We start from the raw sequence: 19,138 nt of genomic DNA, 5'->3' as shown, positions 1-19,138 counted from the left end.
TCACTCTGTTACCCAGGCTGGAGTACAATGGCATGATCTTGGCTCATTGTAACCTCCCCCTCCCAGGTTCAAGCAATTCTCCTACCTCAGCCTCCCGAGTAGCTGGGATTACAGGCATGCACCACCACGCCCAGCTAATCTTTGTATTTTTAGTAGAGATGGGGTTTCACCATGTTGGCCAGGCTGGTCTCAAACTCCTGACCCCAGGAGATCCACCTGCCTGGGCCTCCCAAAGTGCTGGGATAACAGGTGTAAGCCACCGTGCCTGGCCTCTTTTTTTGGGGGATGAGTAGGGGACTCAGTGTTTCACTCTATCACCCAGGCTGGAGTATAGTGGCACAATCTTGGCTCACTGCAACCTCTGCCTTCTGGGTTCAAGCTCAATTCTCATGCCTCAGCCTCCCAAGTAGCTGGGATTATAGGCACATGCCATCATTACCGGCTAATTTTTGTGTTTTCAGTAGAGACAGGGTTTCACCATGTTGGCCAGGCTGGTCTCAAACTCCCGACCTCAGGTGATCCACCTGCCCTCGGCCTCCCAAAGTCCTGGGATTACAGGCACGAACCACTGCGCCAGGCCCAATAATGCTTATCTTGAGCACCTCTGAGTTTTAATATTTTCTGTATTTTCAAATTTTTCTTCAATAAGTTATGTATGTATTCCTTGAAGGATCAAAAAAGTTTTTTGTTTTTGTTTTTAAAGATAGTGTGGGATGCTACCACATTAAATGGAGAGAGCAAAGCAAAACAAAACAAAAGGCAGCTGTGGGTACTCTTTCTCTAGCACGTGGCTTTCTTTACTTAATGCCTCCAAAGATTTTTAGGCATGGGTGGGTGAAGGAACAGGGAATAGATATTATAGAACCAGACAATTAATAATCCTGTACCCTACTTAAAGAAAAAAGGCAGAGTCTAAGTAAATTTAGCTCTGCTCATCCTTTGAGGCATCTTTATACATCACTTGAGGAAATAGCATCTAGATCTTTAAAAAAAAAATCACAGACACACTGTGGAGAGAAAATTTGGAAAGAATGAACCTTGGCTTCTCTTGTTAGAGCTTAAATCTTCTCTAAATCTAACTTCAGAAGGTGGATCCAAGAATTTTTTGTTCTAGTTTTAAAGTAACAAAAGACTAAGTGTAAAAGTGGAATACGTTCCCTTTTAGAAATAGAAGGAAGAAAACAGAAATAGACTGTGATGGTGTGATTATGATTCTTACAGAATTTTAATATCATGGGCATATTAAGCAAATGCATAAAATGTGTTTTAACACACCCACTATTACTGAACAATTCACATGCGTCTGAATCAGCCTAAATCTCTTCAGGAATTGAGGACTACAGAGTTTTATCTGCATCTGAAATCATCTTTTCTCACATAAACGATACTGAAGTTCAGAGAGTTTCAATAAATTTTCATCCAAAACTAAGCTGATCAAAATAGTACTAATCCTATATGCATTTTCCAACTTGTCAGAGAAAAGCATGGCAGTTACTTACAAAAAAAAACTGTTAGCAGTACCATGATAAAGAAGCTGATGTACAATGTCATCCCTGTATATAAAAACTGGTTCTAGTATTTCCTTGGCTTCTCAGGTACAATGTAACAGATGCTATAGTAAGCCTGTTTGTGACTCATAGGTTTTCTAGATCTTTGAAAATTGTATGAGGGGCTGGAAATCGGGAGAATAATGAAAAATGATTACCATACTCCTGGTAACACAGACTACATTATAAGATGATGTAAGAGGCCGGGCGCGGTAGCTCGCACCTGTAATCCCAGCCGAGGTGGGTGGAACATGAGGTCATGAGTTCAAGATCAGCCTGGCCAAGATGGTAAAACCCTGTCTCCACTAAAAATACAAAAATTAGCCAGGTGCAGTGGCAGGTGCCTGTAATCCCAGCTACTCAGGAGGCTGAGGCAGGAGAATCGCTTGAACCCGGGTGGCAAGAGGTTGCAGTGAGCCAAGATCACACCACTGTATTCCAGCCTGGGCAACAGAGTGAGACTTTGTCTCCCCCTCCACCCCCCCAAAAAAAAGATGATGTAAGAGGGGCGGGCGCAGTGGTTCACACCTATAATCCCAGCACTTTGAGAGGCCAAGGCGGAAGGATCACTTGAGGCCAGGAGTTCAAGACCAGCCTGGGCAACATAGCAACACCCTTTCTCTACAAAAAATAAAAAAAAATTAGCCGGGCATGGTGGCAGGATTCTTGGGCCTTGCAGTTTGAGGCTTCAGTGAGCCATGATTGCGCCACTGCACTCTCACCTGGGTGACAGAGCAAGATCCTGTCAAAAAAAAAAAAAAAAAAAAATGATATAATGGATGGGCAGAGAACAAGAGTCTGAGATCAGGCACTTGGGACTTGGGTCCTGGTCCCAGCCTTGTCTCTCACTACGTTGGTGACTACAGTAAGTGACCTGACCTCAGGGTCTGGGCCTTCTCATCTGCAAAAATAGAGAGTGGTCCTAAGTGGCTTTCTCTTTCTAATCCCCAAATTCTAATTTATCTCCTCTTAATGACTGATTAAAACAAAAGGTCCAGATCTTTCACATTTTCTTTGAAGAATGAAAGTTCTGTGAAGAATTCCAACTCCTTCCTAGTCAAAAGAGTGTTCAAAAAGAGCTTGGAAGGTGACAACTTCCTTCTGGGGAGATTCCAACATTGAAAAGTAACCAGAGTCTCATGGCAGCCAAAAAGATTTGATCTATTAGAAAAATGGCATAGCTTAGACAAACTACAAAATAATTTACGATTATGGAAAGAGAATAAGGTTGAAAGAGAAAAAGAATACTGTATTAAAGAAAATGTGTGTATTTACTTCTTCCCAGTCTCAGTTCTGGACTAAGAAGTAACTCAAACACATTTTAAAAATATGATATAACAGAATCCTTAATTCTGCAGTAACATAAATTATGTACTTTAAAGGCAAAAAGAGATATCCTTATATGTCTTCTCTTAAGTCGATGAGAATGTTATATTGATGCATTGGAACAGTGTCGATGAATTCAGTATTCCATGAATTGAAACCGAAATCACACAAACCCTTGGGTCCTTCATCCTTCGGGGGGTGAAGGTTCCTGACTGGATCCCGGATACTGCAATCTGTCCCTGCCCAGGTGAAATCACAAATGCAGGTGGCTTCATTACTACACACCTGTGAAGAAAAAGGAACAGATATGGCATTTTCACTGTATTTTGTAGAATAATGGTGATAAATGTAAAAGAGACGTGGGAGCAGGGAGGAAGCTTTAAAAACTATTTGGAATTTCTTTTTAAAGTTTCCCATGGTTGTGATCACTAGACATGAGGTAATAATGCATAGATCATATTGTGTAACATTTTTTTCCATTAATTAAAGAAAAAGATTAAAAGGAAGAAATTCTTCAATTATTTATCTTATTTATTATTATTCTCAAATTAAATTGAATTATTCATGTTATTCTTAAACTGAATCATGTTATTACTTAAGTATACAAATGTCTGATAAGATACTTTTTCCTACTTTGTTCAGAAGTAGCTGTTTCTAGGAACATACTTTAAAAACATAAATACTTCATTCAATAAATTAATAGATAGTGGGCTCAAAAGCATTGCTGGAGATAAAAGGCCAGGAGATATAAATCACCAATGCCTTGTATGACCTCACTATCACCATGTCCAACACCAAATTCACTTGGTGGCACTTTCCCTGCCCAACAAGCATTCCCCCCAGCCCCATCCCCATACCCCTAGACCCTGGTAACCCTCTTTTCTCAGTCAGCCAAGCTGAGGACCCCAGAGTGATCTTTGTGTCCTCCCTCTTTCTCCAGGGACCCGCCAGCATGCTGGAATGGAACTGTAATCTAGATGAAATAAATAACAATCAGCAAACTAGAGACAGGAATGTTTAAACCCTTATCTCCCTGAGAAATACATTCAGGGACAGATTACTAGAGATGATAAAATCAAACAAGGAAGCTTTTTAATCTGAAATATTCTAATACCATGATTGCGATTAACAAGGCTGAATGTGGCCTTTTCGTTGTTGTTGCTGTTGTTGTTATTGTTGTTGAGATGGAGTCTCGCTCTGTCGCCCAGGCTGGAGTGCAGTGGCTTGATCTCGGCTCACTGCAACCTTCGCCTCCCAGATTCAAGTGATTCTTCTGCCTCAGCCTCCCCAGTAGCTGGGACTACAGGTGCCCACCACCACACCCAGCTATTTTTTGTATTTTTAGTAGAGATGGTGTTTCACCATGTTGGCTAGGAGAATGGCTGAAATGAAAGTCCAGCCACTGTGACCATGCCAGACCATGAAGGTTCCAGCTGTCACATTGATACCTACTTACCCCATGGCCCGAACAGACTTTACCCTTGGAATCGAGTGGACAGCTGCTCATATTTAGGGCTTGAATTTGTAGGCACTTCCGATCTAAACACATCATAGACGGGCCACATGGCGTTCCATCTTCTACATAGCCCACATCCGTATCATCATCTAAAACTACATGAGCACCACTAAAACAAGAAAGATATCCATATAACCATTCGCACCACACTTAGAAATACAACATCAACACGAATGAGACTTGCTCTTCAGGAAACTCAAGAGGCTGTCAGTGGATGTGGATTTCTCCTAGCATTTTCTTACTCCTCTTCTTCTTCCCCTTTCCCTACCTTTCCTTAATAAAAGAGCATGAAAAAGAAACTCATTATCATTATTCGAAAACACATCAACAAGAAAAATGTCATTTGCACAAAGTATATGCTAAATCTTCACTTGTTTTCAAGACCCAACATTAAGACTAAAGGAGAAGTATCTGTATGAGAACAAAAGAAGCAAATATATTAGTAGCTCTCCAAGGCTTTCAGACGTAGCATAGTAAAAAAAAAAAAAAAAGCAGATGATGAACAAAAACAGCAAATAAAAAATATTTTGAAAAATATTATCCTTACTTCAGAAGATCTGACTATCCATAATTGAAAAAAATAAACAAACCAGTTATTTCCTATTGATATTTACAGACATGCCTAGCGTAATGATGGGGATAACATTCTAAGAAATGTGTCATTAGTCAATTTCGTCTTTGTGCAAATGTCATACAATGAGCTTACACAAACCTGGATGGTATAGCCTACTATACACCTACACTGCTAGATGGTCGAGTCTATTGCTGCTGGGCTAAACTTCTGTATAGTATGTTACTGTCCTGCATACTGTGGACAATTATAAAACAATGGTAAGTACTTGCCTATGTAAACATATGTAAATACAGAAAAGGGGCAGTATGACTTTTCTATGTTTAGATATGTTTAGATAGGCAAGTACTTACCATTGTGTAAAAAATTTCAGTCAATGGCAGTCCTCATATATGACAGCGGTTTCATAAGATTATTTCATGTGTTTTAGAGCTTACTTCTAAAATTTCAAAGTTGGGAATAATTTGAATTTGAATGATAATGCTATAGTCACTAACAGAATATCTTGCTGAATATTTAACAAATATGCTAGTTTAGTATATACAACAATATAATTTAACAAGGCTATTTTATCTAAAGGCATGAAAACACACATTCAAATAAAGCTTGTATACATCAAAGTAACTAGCTTTAGAGACTACAAATGTATTCCAGGAGGGCTCTCACTGTATAAGACCCTGTTAGAATTGTCTTCAGAGCCATTTAAAAGCCAGAAAAGAAGTAACCATTTGACCTAGATAGCGTTATCCAATTTAGTACCCAATCAATTTCCTAAAATTACTTTTGGATCATCCCAAATCTTGTATTATCTCACTTAAGGTGAAGATATGGTACTCTAAGGATACTAAAAGTTTGCAGACACTGAAGGCAATTCTGTAGGGGGAAGGCCAAAAGTGTTTTAGCAACAACATTGAGTAAGAGACTAGTATCTTAGAATTATGACTACTTTGAAGGAAACAATACCTACTTGGAATATAGTATGACTCCCTGGATAAACAAAAATAAGCCTCGTATCTACATGCCTTGTACTCACAGACAACTGGATATCAAATGTTTGCTTATAGGTATACCTACTATTTTAATAAATATTTTCTATATGTGATTAGGTATTTGTTAAGCCATCTTCCAAATCAGACATAAACTGCATAAACTGTAGCTTAAATTCTTTTTCTCTTCAGTCATAAAAAAAAAAAAACCACACACACACAGTGTTCAAGTAGTGACATACTCTAATGCTTAAAACTTTAATAATGGGTTAGAATGAACACCATAATTCTGCTCTTAAAATTATGATGACAAAGAAGGGTATATTACTACTAACTAGTATAACTTTGAGCAAATGTAAGCTGCAAGTCAATATACAACTTTGTTGTTTTTAAGTGACTGTCAACATGAAAGGTGATAATAAAATCTAAATTAACTTTCCTCTTGTAAAAACTAGAAAAATCTTTGATTTCTGATTTTTTTGAAATTTGGTTTTCTGAAATTTGTAATTCTTATGGCTTATTAGGTCTTCCAACATTTAATATGTTACCTGCAGTCAATCACCCGGCCTTGATGGTAGAAGGAAGTTGGAATGATCTCACCCTGAAGTTGACCAATACGTGGAGCTCGAGTAAGATTGGTACAGAGTAAGAATCCACAGAACACATCACTGAACATGTGTAAAGAAAACAAACAGACCAGACAAGAGGAATCAAGCTCAAAAAATCCAAACGATTCGGTCCACATTTATTCAAATTTTTAAAATATTCTCTTTCTTTCTAAACAAAAACATTTGATCATATAACATTGGTAGGTGATAACCCCCTCCTTCTTTGCTAAGAGGATCACAGCTTTGTTTGGAACAGCAAAGTGCCCAGCCCTGAAAGATGGATCATGACTGCTGTCTCATCTATTCTTGGTACTCCCATTCTCGACACCCACTTTCCTATCCATTCCCCCTTCTCCTCTTCTTAGAGTTAAAAGTGGCCCCTGGGCTGTGAAGACGTGAGTAAAAGCTGGCTAGGGAGTGACTGGGAGGATTTTGTTTTTGGGATAAAAGGTTAGAGACTGACAAGGAGAAGACCTTTTGCTCCTATCCCTACTTCCTAGCTTTGAATGTGTAGCTTTTGCATCCTCTTCACAATCATGAGTTCACAAAGCATAAGGACAAAAAGCCAACATGCTAAGGGTTGCAGGATGGAGGGGCAGAAATTATCTGGGTCTTTGGTGACCTTGTCAAATTCATGCACCATAAGGACCTCTACCTCCAGTCTATCTGTTAAGTAAACAATGACTCCTAAAAAATGGGCAAAGAATTGAAGTGGCAAGTCACAAAAAAAGGAAATCCATGTCCAATAAATGTACAAAAATGTGCTAAATTCCACTTGTAATCTGGTGAAATGCAAATTAAAACCATGCTAATATAGCAGGTCACATCCACCAGAACAGATAAAAGCTAAAAGTCTGATAATACCAAGTGTTGGTGAAATATGGTATAACAAAATTCTTATATACATAATACTGATGGTAGAATTTACTAGTTCAGCCATTTTAGAAAATAGTCTGACATCATTTGGTAACACTGATAACATCCCCTATGACTTAGCAAATTTTCTGCTTATGTACAGGCCTTACAGAAAGAGGTACAAATGTGCACTAGGTTACATATACAAGAATATTCATAGCAGCATGATGCCTAATAGCCAAAAAATGAAAACAGTCTAAATGTTCATCAACACAGAATGGAGAACTAAAGTATAGTATATTCATTTATTTGTACATTTATAAAAGTGAAATAAATAAATAATAAAAATGAACAACAGACAGCTATACACACTACAGAAAACTCTTAAAATGCTGGACTTGAGAAACAAAATATAAAATAACACATGAAGCATTAGGGATGAAAACTTAGGCAGTAAAACTCTAAAGAAAAGTCAGGATGAAGGTATCTGCACTATTTCTGGGATGATGCTGCAATGTTCTATTTCTTGACCCATGTAGGAGTGACATGGGAGTTCGCTTCATAATTATTTGGTAAAATGTATATTTATGTGTTGTTTATTTTTATGTTTATACATTTAACAATTTTTTAAAAACAGAGATGAGGTCTCACTATGTTGTCCAGACTGGTCTTGAACTCCTGGACTCAAGCGATCTACTCGCCTCAGCTACCCTAAGTGCTGGGATTACAAGCAGGAGCCATCGTGTCTGGCCATATATTTCACAATTTTTTCAAGTTTCAAACACACGAATTTCCCTTACCTTATTGGGGACTGGGTATTCTATTACCAGACACTAAAAAGCTATCTTTTACAATAATCTAATCCAATTCCTGTCAAACTTTTTGAGGTCATGAAACAGAGAGAGATAATCAGATTCTCTAGGACATGGAGTGAATGAATAACGCTAATCAAAATCAAGGTGTCCAATCCCATGGATTTTGACTACTTCAGGCTCCCCTTGCTCCTATCCCCTGACACCTCAAGGACTGAGGATCAACACCTTGGAACATCTGTGCTTCACTCATGAGACATCAGATAAGAAGCTCTGTTCTCTATTATTTTGGTTTAATTTTTTAAAAATTATAGTCAAAGATTTGTTGCCTACTATGGCCTCATTCATCATCAAAGACTACATGGAATTGCAAAGTTTCGTAAAATATAACAGAGATCATTAACTGAGAATAAAGCTTCCCTTAAATTCTTGCTCTGCTTCAAAATTAGGAGAATTTTCATTGCTTTAGAAGGGATGATTTCATTGTTCCACAGTAATTGAATTAACCTTAATAACCTAATTAATGAGAATTCTAACTTTCTTCAACTAATCAAAGAAATATCAGGCTGGGCATGGTGGCTCACACCTGTAATCCCAGCACTGAGAGGCTGAGGAGGGTGGATCACTTGAGGTCAGGAGTTCGAGACCAGCCTGGCCAACATGGTGAAACCCCATCTCTACTAAAAATACAAAAAGTAGCCGGGCGTAGTGGCAGGTGCCTGTAATCCCAGCTACTAAGGAGGCTGAGGCATGAGAATCATTTGAACCCAGGAGGAGGAGGTTGCAGTGAGCTGAGATCACGCCATTGCACTCCAGCCTGGGCAATAGAGCGAGACTCAGTCTCGATTTAAAAAAAAAAAAAAAAAGAAAAAGAAAGAAAGAAAGAACCAACGAACGAAAGAAAGAAAGAAAGAAAGAAATATCAATGTGCTCTGAAAGCATTTCATTTCCTGAGTAAAGATGCCTTTAATATGTACTAACTAGATGCTTTTTGGAAAGGAAAAAAATCTCCAGTGTAAATATTAGCTATCTGAATAAATCAAATGTTACCACACTTGTGAAAAGATAAAAAAAAAATAGTAAGATTTCATGTTCGTCACAAAAATATATATGGTCTATATAGTTTGCTTTTAAACTACATGTATACTACTACGTTCATAGGCCATATATTCTAGTAAAAGTAGAAAATTAAAAGCTAGCATTAATTTGTAATGCTCTGGCAAAGTATCTCGTCAGAACAAAAATGAAGTAAAATGTGGCACCTGAGAAATTTTCTGAATTTTGTAGAAATGGCATGACTCTGTAGCATAGTAACAGTTTAATCTATAGCCATTTGCCTCTAGATATAATAATATCTATTACAAACAAATACTTTAAATTTTTGAATAGGTGAACACTTAGAAAAAAATCATTAGCATTTATTTTGTGCTCATTTTGCACTTGCATAATAAGGGCTTCCAAGTCCAGTGATGACGCCCTCAGCGCTGACCACTCACTGTTTGCTGCACTGAATCCACCGGTCTCCATCCTTCCCGCAGTTTCCCTTCTCAGTGCCTTCTGTATTCAGTTTTTCATAGCAGAACTTGTCAGACCCTGCAGCCTCTTTTGGAGATAGGCAAGAGAAGAAAATTAATTTTCATTTTCTTTGTTATCCATAACCAGTAATGTGCCAGTAAGTGTTTAACACCTGATTCTCCAGAACAAGGAAAAAGAACATCCTGATTTGTAGCATTTGCAAGTTTCCATGGCATAAATTCTCCATGGCTGATTTCACACTCAACGTGATGTCCACGGGCTTGCAAAATTCCTAAAAATTTAACAATTGGCTCTTGCAGGCTAATACGAAAAAGTTCCAACACAACACTGGTTTTAGCCTGAGACAAATTTCTCTCCAATGCTTGTTGGTGAGTTTGAGGATGGAAGGTGCGAATGATTATTATCAGCAGGAATTGGTGAAGTGACACACAGGCAACTAACATTCTTAATCTTGTTTTATATCAATATTAGGAAATTTATTACAAAGTTGTAGCCCATTGAGATTTTATGTTGGCACCAGAGTTTTGATAATTAAACCTTTCAAAATACAAATGTCTCCATTATCTTTTCTCTGTCAAAACTAAAGTACTGAATGTAAATCAGTCAAATAAATGATATTTGCCAAACTCTAAAATCACTCGTGCCGGAGCCCCGTTTTCCTTTTGTGTGCTTTCTTTTCCTTTGGGGTGAATCCGGCCTTGGCTAGAAAGGCAGACTCATTTCTCATTCTTCCCCCCGTCTGGCCCTCATGAACTGATATTATTAGAAAGGCAATGTAAATGTCAGGAAGAGGATATGTGCATGAACTTTAAGGGAATGTACTAAGAATCATAGCCATGTACCTGTCTGCATCTCAGGAAGTACATGCATCTCTTCACTTTGAAGTGAGACAGTAAATGATAAAATTTAAAAAATAAGTCTGGTATTTTCCCAGGGTAAAAACCAGAAAGCTAACTTGTGTGTGTTAATGGAAAAAAGGGGGTCAAATGTTAAAGCCAAGGTACAAAATAAATCACACAAGTGGCTGGATAATCACACTGTACTCAACCCAAACTTCGCAAATGAATGCAACACCCCTTCTCTGAGAGCCACAGCCACTAAATGGCACTGCTCAGTTCTGACAAGTGCCTAGCTTAAGCAATTGTTTTCTATAGTTTTTGTGACTAAGATTCACAGTTCTCTTTATTCTCATCCTTTCTAGATTTTTTTTAAAAACATCACTCCAAGCTGTGCATCTCTCCCAGCAAGACTGGCAGAGAAGAACACTATAAGAGAAAATGGTATGTGTAACCACCAAGCAAGGAGATGCCACCTACTTGTTCCCCAGATGTACTGACACTGGTTGTCTCTGGTCTTGCACTCGCCATTGTAGCAGCGGCCCTGGGGACAGGAGCACACATGTGAGGCACACAGAGTCAGTTTGTTTTCCCCAATCTTTTTACTACAATGTCTCCTTCTGGTTCACTTGGATAAAGTTTTTTCATTTCATACTCTAATATTTTTATAGTGACCAATAAGAATCACAAACATCTTAAGAATAACAGTTAAAAATTTAAAACTCTAAACAGAACTCATTGTACAGCTCTCTAAATGTAAACTAAACATCTAAAATTTGAAATTTTACAGTAAACAAAAATTGGTATATTTCTGTGAGAGAACCAAAATGATTTTTAGGTTCTTTTGTGTATGGATGGTTAGAAAACATCAAATCTGCTCTGCATCTGACATAATGATACTTACCTGTAGGTTATAATATGGCTTCAGGGAACAAAAAAACTCATGACAGATTGTCATATTTTCTTTCCCACACCAGGCAGGTTGAAATTACTGAAAGATGGCCACAACTCAATAAATGAGACTCCCAGTTCTTCAGCCATTACATTCTTTTTTTTTTTTTCTCTCTTAATCTGGGCAATTTGTCACCAGAGGTAAATATATTTAATATTTGGCATCACATGAAGCAACTCTAAATTAGAATCCCACTATAATCATTTACTTGAGTAAAATTCCCTTTGAAGTTATATTAATACTGATCAAAAAAGGAAAAAAATTTCCAATGAATCCTTTTTAAATTACAGTTAAAATTTATAGCCCAGCATACCTGATTTTGATTGCATGCATATCCGTCTTGCTTATGAAGATTTGGTGGGCACTGCAAAATATTATCTTTTTAGTGAATATTCAGCATGCTAGGTACCTTCAGATAATGTGTATACTATATATAATGCAAGCATGGTGGATATATATAACTAGAAACATTGAGAAAAACACATGCAACTCCATAGATTATTAATTCCAATTATTTATGCTATTATTGGTAAAATACGTAAATAAGGGCCACACAGTGCATGCATTTTATATGTTTCTTCTGTTTATAGTGAGGTGGACCAGAATAACAAGTCACATTCACTTGCCTACAGAGTTAAAAGTAGAAGAGATTAAAATGGACAATGAAGGAAATGAATCAGCGTGGTACATAGGAAGGGACACATTCAAGAAACTAATTTACAAGAACTTGCTCAGCTCTCTGAAAATGTCAAATCTGCATTTGACATCATGACATTTTACCTATAGGCTACTTTAGTGAAACAGAAGAAATACTTTGCCTTTCAACGCAAAGTAAGTGCTATATCTCCATTATATTAATAGTTCTGACCTCTTCAAACTACAGACATGTTACTAGAACAGTCTGTGATGTGATGGTTATTGCTTTTTATAGGTCTATGTATCAAATCATTTTTAAAAGAAATACTTCATTTCCCTCCAAAGTTACTCTCTGTACATTGTATTGACCACATTTAAGAGAATGTAAAAAGGTCAAGTCAAAGGCTCTGCTACAGTGTTTAAAACAAATACAAAAAGAAAAAAATATGCAGGCATGGCAAATAAATAAGAAACAGCAGTGTGCACTGAGGTCCTCCCTCAGTCTTCACCTTCTCAGTAAATGATGTTCCATCCAATTGTTCAAGCCAAAGGCCATAGTCATCTTCTATTCCTCTCCTCTCTCACTCTCCCTCCATCTAGTCTGTCCATATATCCTGCTAGTTCTATCTTCAAAATATAATTCCAATCTGACCCCTTTTCTCCACCCCCACTGCTCATACCCTGTCCAAGGCACCACCACCTCTCACCTGGATTACTGTAACAGCCTTCCACCTGAGTCCCTTGCTTCTACCCTAGTCACCTTAGAGTTTACATTGCTATCAGAGTGATCTCTTTAAAAAGGTAAATACTAAATCACATCGATCTTCTGTTTCCCAACTTACTCAACAACCTTACAAGCTCAACATGATTTGCTCCTAAACTCTCACATCCTGTCATCTCTGAGACATCATTTTCTGCTCACTCATGGCTGATGTGACTCCATGTGGACACACCAGGCATGCTGCCACCCACAGCCTTTGCCTTTGCTTTCCCGTTGTCACTCCAGATTTCTGCATGGCTCATTCCCTGACCTTTGTTAGAGCTTTGCTCAAATATCATCATCCCAAAGAGGCCTTCGTAGAACCCATGCTCTTCAAAGCTGCAGCCCCTCCAATGTTGGCGCTCTCTGGGGCTGTGCCAATTTAGGATAAGGGCTTTAAGGGCTTCTTTTTATTATTATTATTATTATTATTAGAGAAGTCTACAATTTTGTTTTTTGTTTTTTGTTTTTTGTTTTTTTCTTCTCCAAAGCACTTATCACGAACTGACAATTCATGTCTTACTTACTTGTTTGTTCGTTGTTGCCCCATCATAATATGAGCTCCATGCAGGCAGGATTCTATGTTTTGTTTCCTACTGCTGCCCTATTACCTACAACACCACGACGCATGTGGCAGGTGTGCAAGTACTGTGAACAGCCAGAGAACATAAACGCATGGCCCAATAACCAGATACCACTATGTTATTCTATGCTGCACATATTGAGCCATTTATCAAGTTCACCACAGAAAGATAACAGAACTGATTTAGCATTCCTAAGAAGCAGTAATTTCCTAACATTCCAAGGCAAATGCTTTGGTTCTACACCTTTCTAAAGAATAACTGACTCTCATACAAGTTTCATTCGCCACAGCTTTTCAATCTGGTGAGTATTCAAGGGATCAGCACTAAAAAGCAGAAATACACAACTACACAAAAGCAGAAATCCCTGTGGTTTCTTTCATCCATCCAGAGTCACTCAAAATGCAATCACTTTCTCAATAATCAACTATCATTAATTATTCACTCACTCTAAAACTAATGCAACCAGTGACAGGGATCATGGTGGACAGGAGGCAGGACTAGATTGCAGCTCTGGACAGAGCAGCATGCGGAGGCCTGCAGTGTGAACTTTAGCTCCAGATCGACTGCAAGAACAAACCAGCAATCCCAAGAGGACCTACAGACCCTCTGAAGGAAGCAGACTGTTCCTGCAGGACCCAGGAGACACCCAAATACTGTGAGTGCCCCAACTGCGGAAGGGGGAACACACACCCCCACTGGAGAAGCTGAAGGTCTGTTTGCAGGAGAAGTTTCTGACTTTACCTGGAGCTGAGTCAAGTTAGAGAGCCGAGCCAAATACAGGGGTAGAGGAAGCAGCAGAAAGGCTCAGGAGTTCACTGGGTCCCCGAGCAGCCCATTCTTGCCAGACACCACAGGGATCCATAGGGAGGGTGGCCAGAGGAGCAGGGGTAAAAAACTCCACAGGGAGAAGGAATTCTCTAGCTGAACTTTGTAACAATTTGAACTGGGTGAGAAGCCTCCTGGCCATCACTCGGGGGAGGGCACCAACTGGGTGTGCAGACTTCACAGGCCGGGGAAGAACCAAAGCCCTTTTTTCTTGAAGCTAGGACCATCGGGTGGGGGCAGGACTAGGCGTGTCTGAGCTCAGACTCTCCTTGGGCGGGTCTTGCTGTGGTTGCTGTGGGGGATGGGGGTGAGATTCCCAGATCCCGACCTAGGAGGATTATGGCTGCCTCTGCTGAGTCATGCAGGTTGTCAGGAAAGTGGGGGAAAGCCAGCAGTCACAGGCCTCATGCAACTCCCACACAAACTGAAGAGGTGATTATAGTGGAAGACAAAGGGCATATAATCTTGGGAGTTTTAGGGCCCTGCCCACCGCCAATCCCTCTCCACACTACTACAGTTGATGCTTTCCGGAAAGCATGACCTTGTGGCAGGAGGCCAACAAGCATAAAAATAGATCATTAGACCACCAAAGCTAAGGGCCCTCATGGAGTCCATTGCACTCTCTGCCACCTCCATTGGAACAGGCGCTGGTATCCACAGCTGAGAGACTCGTAGATGGTTCACATGACAGAACTCTGTGCAGACAACCCCTAGTACCAGCCAGGAGCTGCGTACACTCACTGGGTGGCTAGACCCAGAAGAGAGACAACAATCACTGCGATTCAGCTCACAGGAAGCCATATCCATAGGAAAGGAGAGGACAGTACTATGTCAAGGGAACACCCGTGGGACAAAAGAATCTGAACAACAGCCTTCACCCCTAGACCTTCCCTCTGACAGAGCCTACCCAAATGAGAAGGAACCAAAAAAACAACTCTGGTAATATGACAAAAACAAGACTCTTCAACACCCTCCAAAAAATCATACTAGTTCACCAGCAAGGGATCCAAATCAAGAAGAAATCCCTGATTTACCTGAAAAAGAATTTCAGGAGGTTAGTTATTAAGCTACTCAGGGAGAGACCAGAGAAAGGCAAAGCCCAAAGCAAGGAAATCCAAACAATGATACAAGAAGTGAAGCGAGAAATATTCATGGAAATAGTAGCTTAAAGAAAAAACAATAGAAAATTCAGGAAACTTTGGACACATTTATAGAAACGTGAAATGCTCTGGAAAGTCTCAGCAATAGAAATGAACAAGTAGAAGAAAGAAATTCAGAGTTTGAAGACAAAGTCTTTGAATTAACCCAATTCAACAAAGAAAAAGAAAAAAGAATAAGAAAATATGAACAAAGCCTCCAAGAAGTCTGGGATTATGTTAAACAACCAAACCAAAGAATAATTGGTGTACCTGAGGAAGAAGAGAACTCTAAAAGCTTGGAAAACATATTAGAGGGAATAATTGAGGAAAACTTCCCTGGCCTTGTGAGAGACCTACACATGCAAATACAAGAAGCACAAAGAACACCTGAGAAATTCATCGCAAAAAGATCATCACCTAGGCACATTGTCATCAGGTTATCCGGAGTAAAGACAAAGGAAAGAATCTTAAGAGCTGTGAGACAGAAACACCAGGTAAACTATAAAGGAAAACCTATCATATTAACAGCAGATTTCTCAGCAGAAACTCTACAAGTTAAAAGGGATTGGGGACCTATCTTCAGCCTCCTCAAACAAAACCGTTTTCAGCCAAGAATTTTGTATCCTGCGAAACTAAGCATCATATATGAAAGAAAGATACAATCGTTCTCAGACAAACAAATGCTGAGAGAATTTTCCATTACCAAACCACCACTACAAGAACTGCTAACAGGAGCTCTAAATCTTGAAACAAATCCTGGAAAAACATCAAAACAGAACCTCTTTAAAGCATAAATCACACAGGATCTATAAAACAAAAATACAAGTTAAAGCAAAAACAAAAAACAAAACCAAAGCACACAGACAATAAAGAGCATGATGAAAGTAATGGTACCATGGTACCTCACATTTCAATACTAACATTGAATGTAATGGTATGTTCCACTTAAAAGATACAGAAGCACAGAATGGATAAGAACTCACCAACCATCTGCTCATTCAGGAGGAGACTCACCTGACGCATAAACACTCACATAAACTTCAAGTAAAGGGGTGGAAAAGGCATTCTACGCAAATGGACACCAAAAGCAAGCAGGAGTAGTTATTCTTATATCAGACAAAAGCAACAGTGGTTAAAAGAGACAAAGAGGGACAGTATATAATGGTAAAAGGCCTTGTCCAACAGGAAAATGTCACAATCCTAAATGTATATGCACCTAACACTGGAGCTCCCACATTTATAAAACAATTACTAATAGACCTAAGAAATGTTGGCCAGGCATGGTGGCTCATGCTTGTAATCCAAGCACTTTGGGAGGCCAAGGCGGGTGGATCACCTGAGGTCAGGAGTTCAAGACCAGCCTGACCAACACGGTGAAACTCTGTCTCTACGAAAAATACAAAAATTAGCCTGGCATGGTGGCACGTGCCTGTAATCCCAGCTACTTGGGAGGCTGAGGCAGGAGAATCACTTGAACCTGGGAGGCGGAGGTTGCAGTGAGCTGAGATCACACCATTGCACTCCAGCCGGGGCAACAAGAAGGAAACTCTGTCTCAAAAAAAAAAAAAAAAAAAAAAGAAAGAAAGAAAAAGAAACAAAGAAAGAAATAAGAAATGACATAGACAGCAACACAATAATAGTGGGGGACTTCAATGTTCCACTGACATCACTAGACAGGTCATCAAGACAGAAAGTCAACAAAGAAACAATGGATTTAAACTATTACTTGGAACAAATGGACTTAACAGATGTATACAGAACATTTCATCCAACAACTGCAGAATACACATTCTATTCAACAGTGCATACAACTTTCTCCAAGATAGACCATATGATAGGCCATAAAACAAGCCTCAATAAATTTAAGAAAGCTGAAATTACATCAAGCACTCTTTCAGATCACAGTGGAATAAAACTGGAAATCGACTCCAAAATGAACCTTCAAAACCATGCAAATACCTTCAAAAAGGAAACTTCAAAACCATGCAAAGGAGATTAAATAACCTGCTCCCAAATGAGCATTGGATCAAAAACAAAACCAAGATGGAAATTAAAACATTCTTCGAACTAAACGACAATGATGCCACAACCTATCAAAACCTCTGGGATACAGCAAATACAGGGAAGTTCATAGCCCTAAATGCCTACATCAAAAAGTCTGAGAGAGTACAGACAGACAATCTAAGGTCATACCTCAAGGAACTAGACAAACAAGAACAAACCAAACCCAAACCCAGCAGAATAAAGAAAACAGCCAAGATCAGTGCAGAACTAAATGAAATTGAAACAACAACAACAAAATGCCTAAGATAAATGAAACAAAAAGCTGGTTCTTTGAAAAGATAAATAAAATTGATAAGACCATTGGCAAGATTAACCAAGAAAAGAAGAGAGAAAATCCAAAAAAACTTCACTAAGAAATGAAACAGGAGATATTACAACTGATACCACTGAAATACAAAAGATCATTGAAGCTACTATGAACACCTTTACACATATACACTAGAAAACCTAGAAGGAATGGATAAATTCCTGGAACAATGAAACCCTCCTAGCTTAAATCAGGAAGAATTAGATACCCTGAACAGACCAGTAACAAACAGTGAGATTGAAATGATAATTTAAAAATTACCAACCAAAAAAGGCCTAGGACCAGATGGATTCACAGCAGAATTCTACCAGACATTCAAAGAAGAATTGGTACCAAACTTTTGACACTATTCCACAAGATAGAGAAAGAAGGAATCCTCCCTAATTCATTCTATGAAGCCAGTATCAACCTAATACCAAAACCAGGAAAAGGACATAAACAAAAAAGAGAACTACACACTGATATTCTTGATGAACACAGATGCTAAACTCCTTAGTAAAATACTAGCTAACTGAATCCAACAACATATCAAAAAGATAATCCACCATGATCAAGTGGGTTTCATACCAGGGATGCAGGAATGGATTAACATAAACAAGTCAATAAATGCAATACACCACATAAACAGAATTTAAAACAAAAATCACATGATCATCTCAATAGGTGCAGAAAAAGCATTTTGACAAAATCCAGCATCCCTTTATGATTAAAACTCTCAGCAAAATTGGCATACAAGGGATATACCTCAATGTAATAAAAGCCATCTATGACAAACCCACAGTCAACATAATACTGAATGGGGAAAAGCTGAAAGCATTCTCTCTGAAAACTGGAACAAAACAAGGACGCCCACTCTCACCACTCCTCTTCAACATAGTACTGGAAGTCCTAGCCAGAGCAATCAGACAAGAGAAAGAAAGAAAGGGCCTCCAAGTTGGTAAAGAGGAAGTCAGACTGTCACTGTTTGCTGATGATATGATTGTTTACCTTGAAAACCCTAAGGACTCCTTTAGAAAGCTCCTAGAACTGATAAAAGGAATTCAGCAAAGTTTCCAGATACAAGAATAATGTACACAAATCAGTAGCTCTTCTATACAACAACAGTGATCAGAGAATCAAATCAAGAACTCAACCCCTTTTACAAAAAAAAGCTGCAAAAAAACAAAACAAAACAAAAAAAACTTAGGAATATACCCAACAAAGGGTCCAAAAACCTCTACACTAAAACACTGCTGAAAGAAATCATGGATGACACAAACAAATGGAAACACATCCCAT

At 38.7% G+C, this 19,138-nt stretch overlaps 1 protein-coding gene across 1 annotated transcript in view; it reads right to left on the bottom strand.

The window, feature by feature from the left end:
- Positions 1–19,138, bottom strand: part of ADAM23 (ADAM metallopeptidase domain 23) — a 183,291-nt gene that overhangs the window by 19,827 nt on the left and 144,326 nt on the right. Inside the window, exons 19-24 of the mRNA XM_030917093.1 lie at positions 11,859–11,909; positions 11,074–11,137; positions 9,718–9,823; positions 6,495–6,614; positions 4,330–4,498; positions 3,047–3,158 (exon numbers count right to left, since the gene is read on the bottom strand). Of these exons, the coding sequence (XP_030772953.1) occupies positions 3,047–3,158; positions 4,330–4,498; positions 6,495–6,614; positions 9,718–9,823; positions 11,074–11,137; positions 11,859–11,909 (622 nt within the window). The remainder of the gene's footprint in view (positions 1–3,046; positions 3,159–4,329; positions 4,499–6,494; positions 6,615–9,717; positions 9,824–11,073; positions 11,138–11,858; positions 11,910–19,138) is intronic.

This window comes from Rhinopithecus roxellana, chromosome 14 (genome assembly GCF_007565055.1).
Source record: "Rhinopithecus roxellana isolate Shanxi Qingling chromosome 14, ASM756505v1, whole genome shotgun sequence".
Lineage (NCBI taxonomy): Eukaryota > Metazoa > Chordata > Mammalia > Primates > Cercopithecidae > Rhinopithecus > Rhinopithecus roxellana.
The sequence above is the reverse complement of the archived record's forward strand: the minus strand, read 5'-3'. Positions and strand labels throughout refer to the sequence as shown.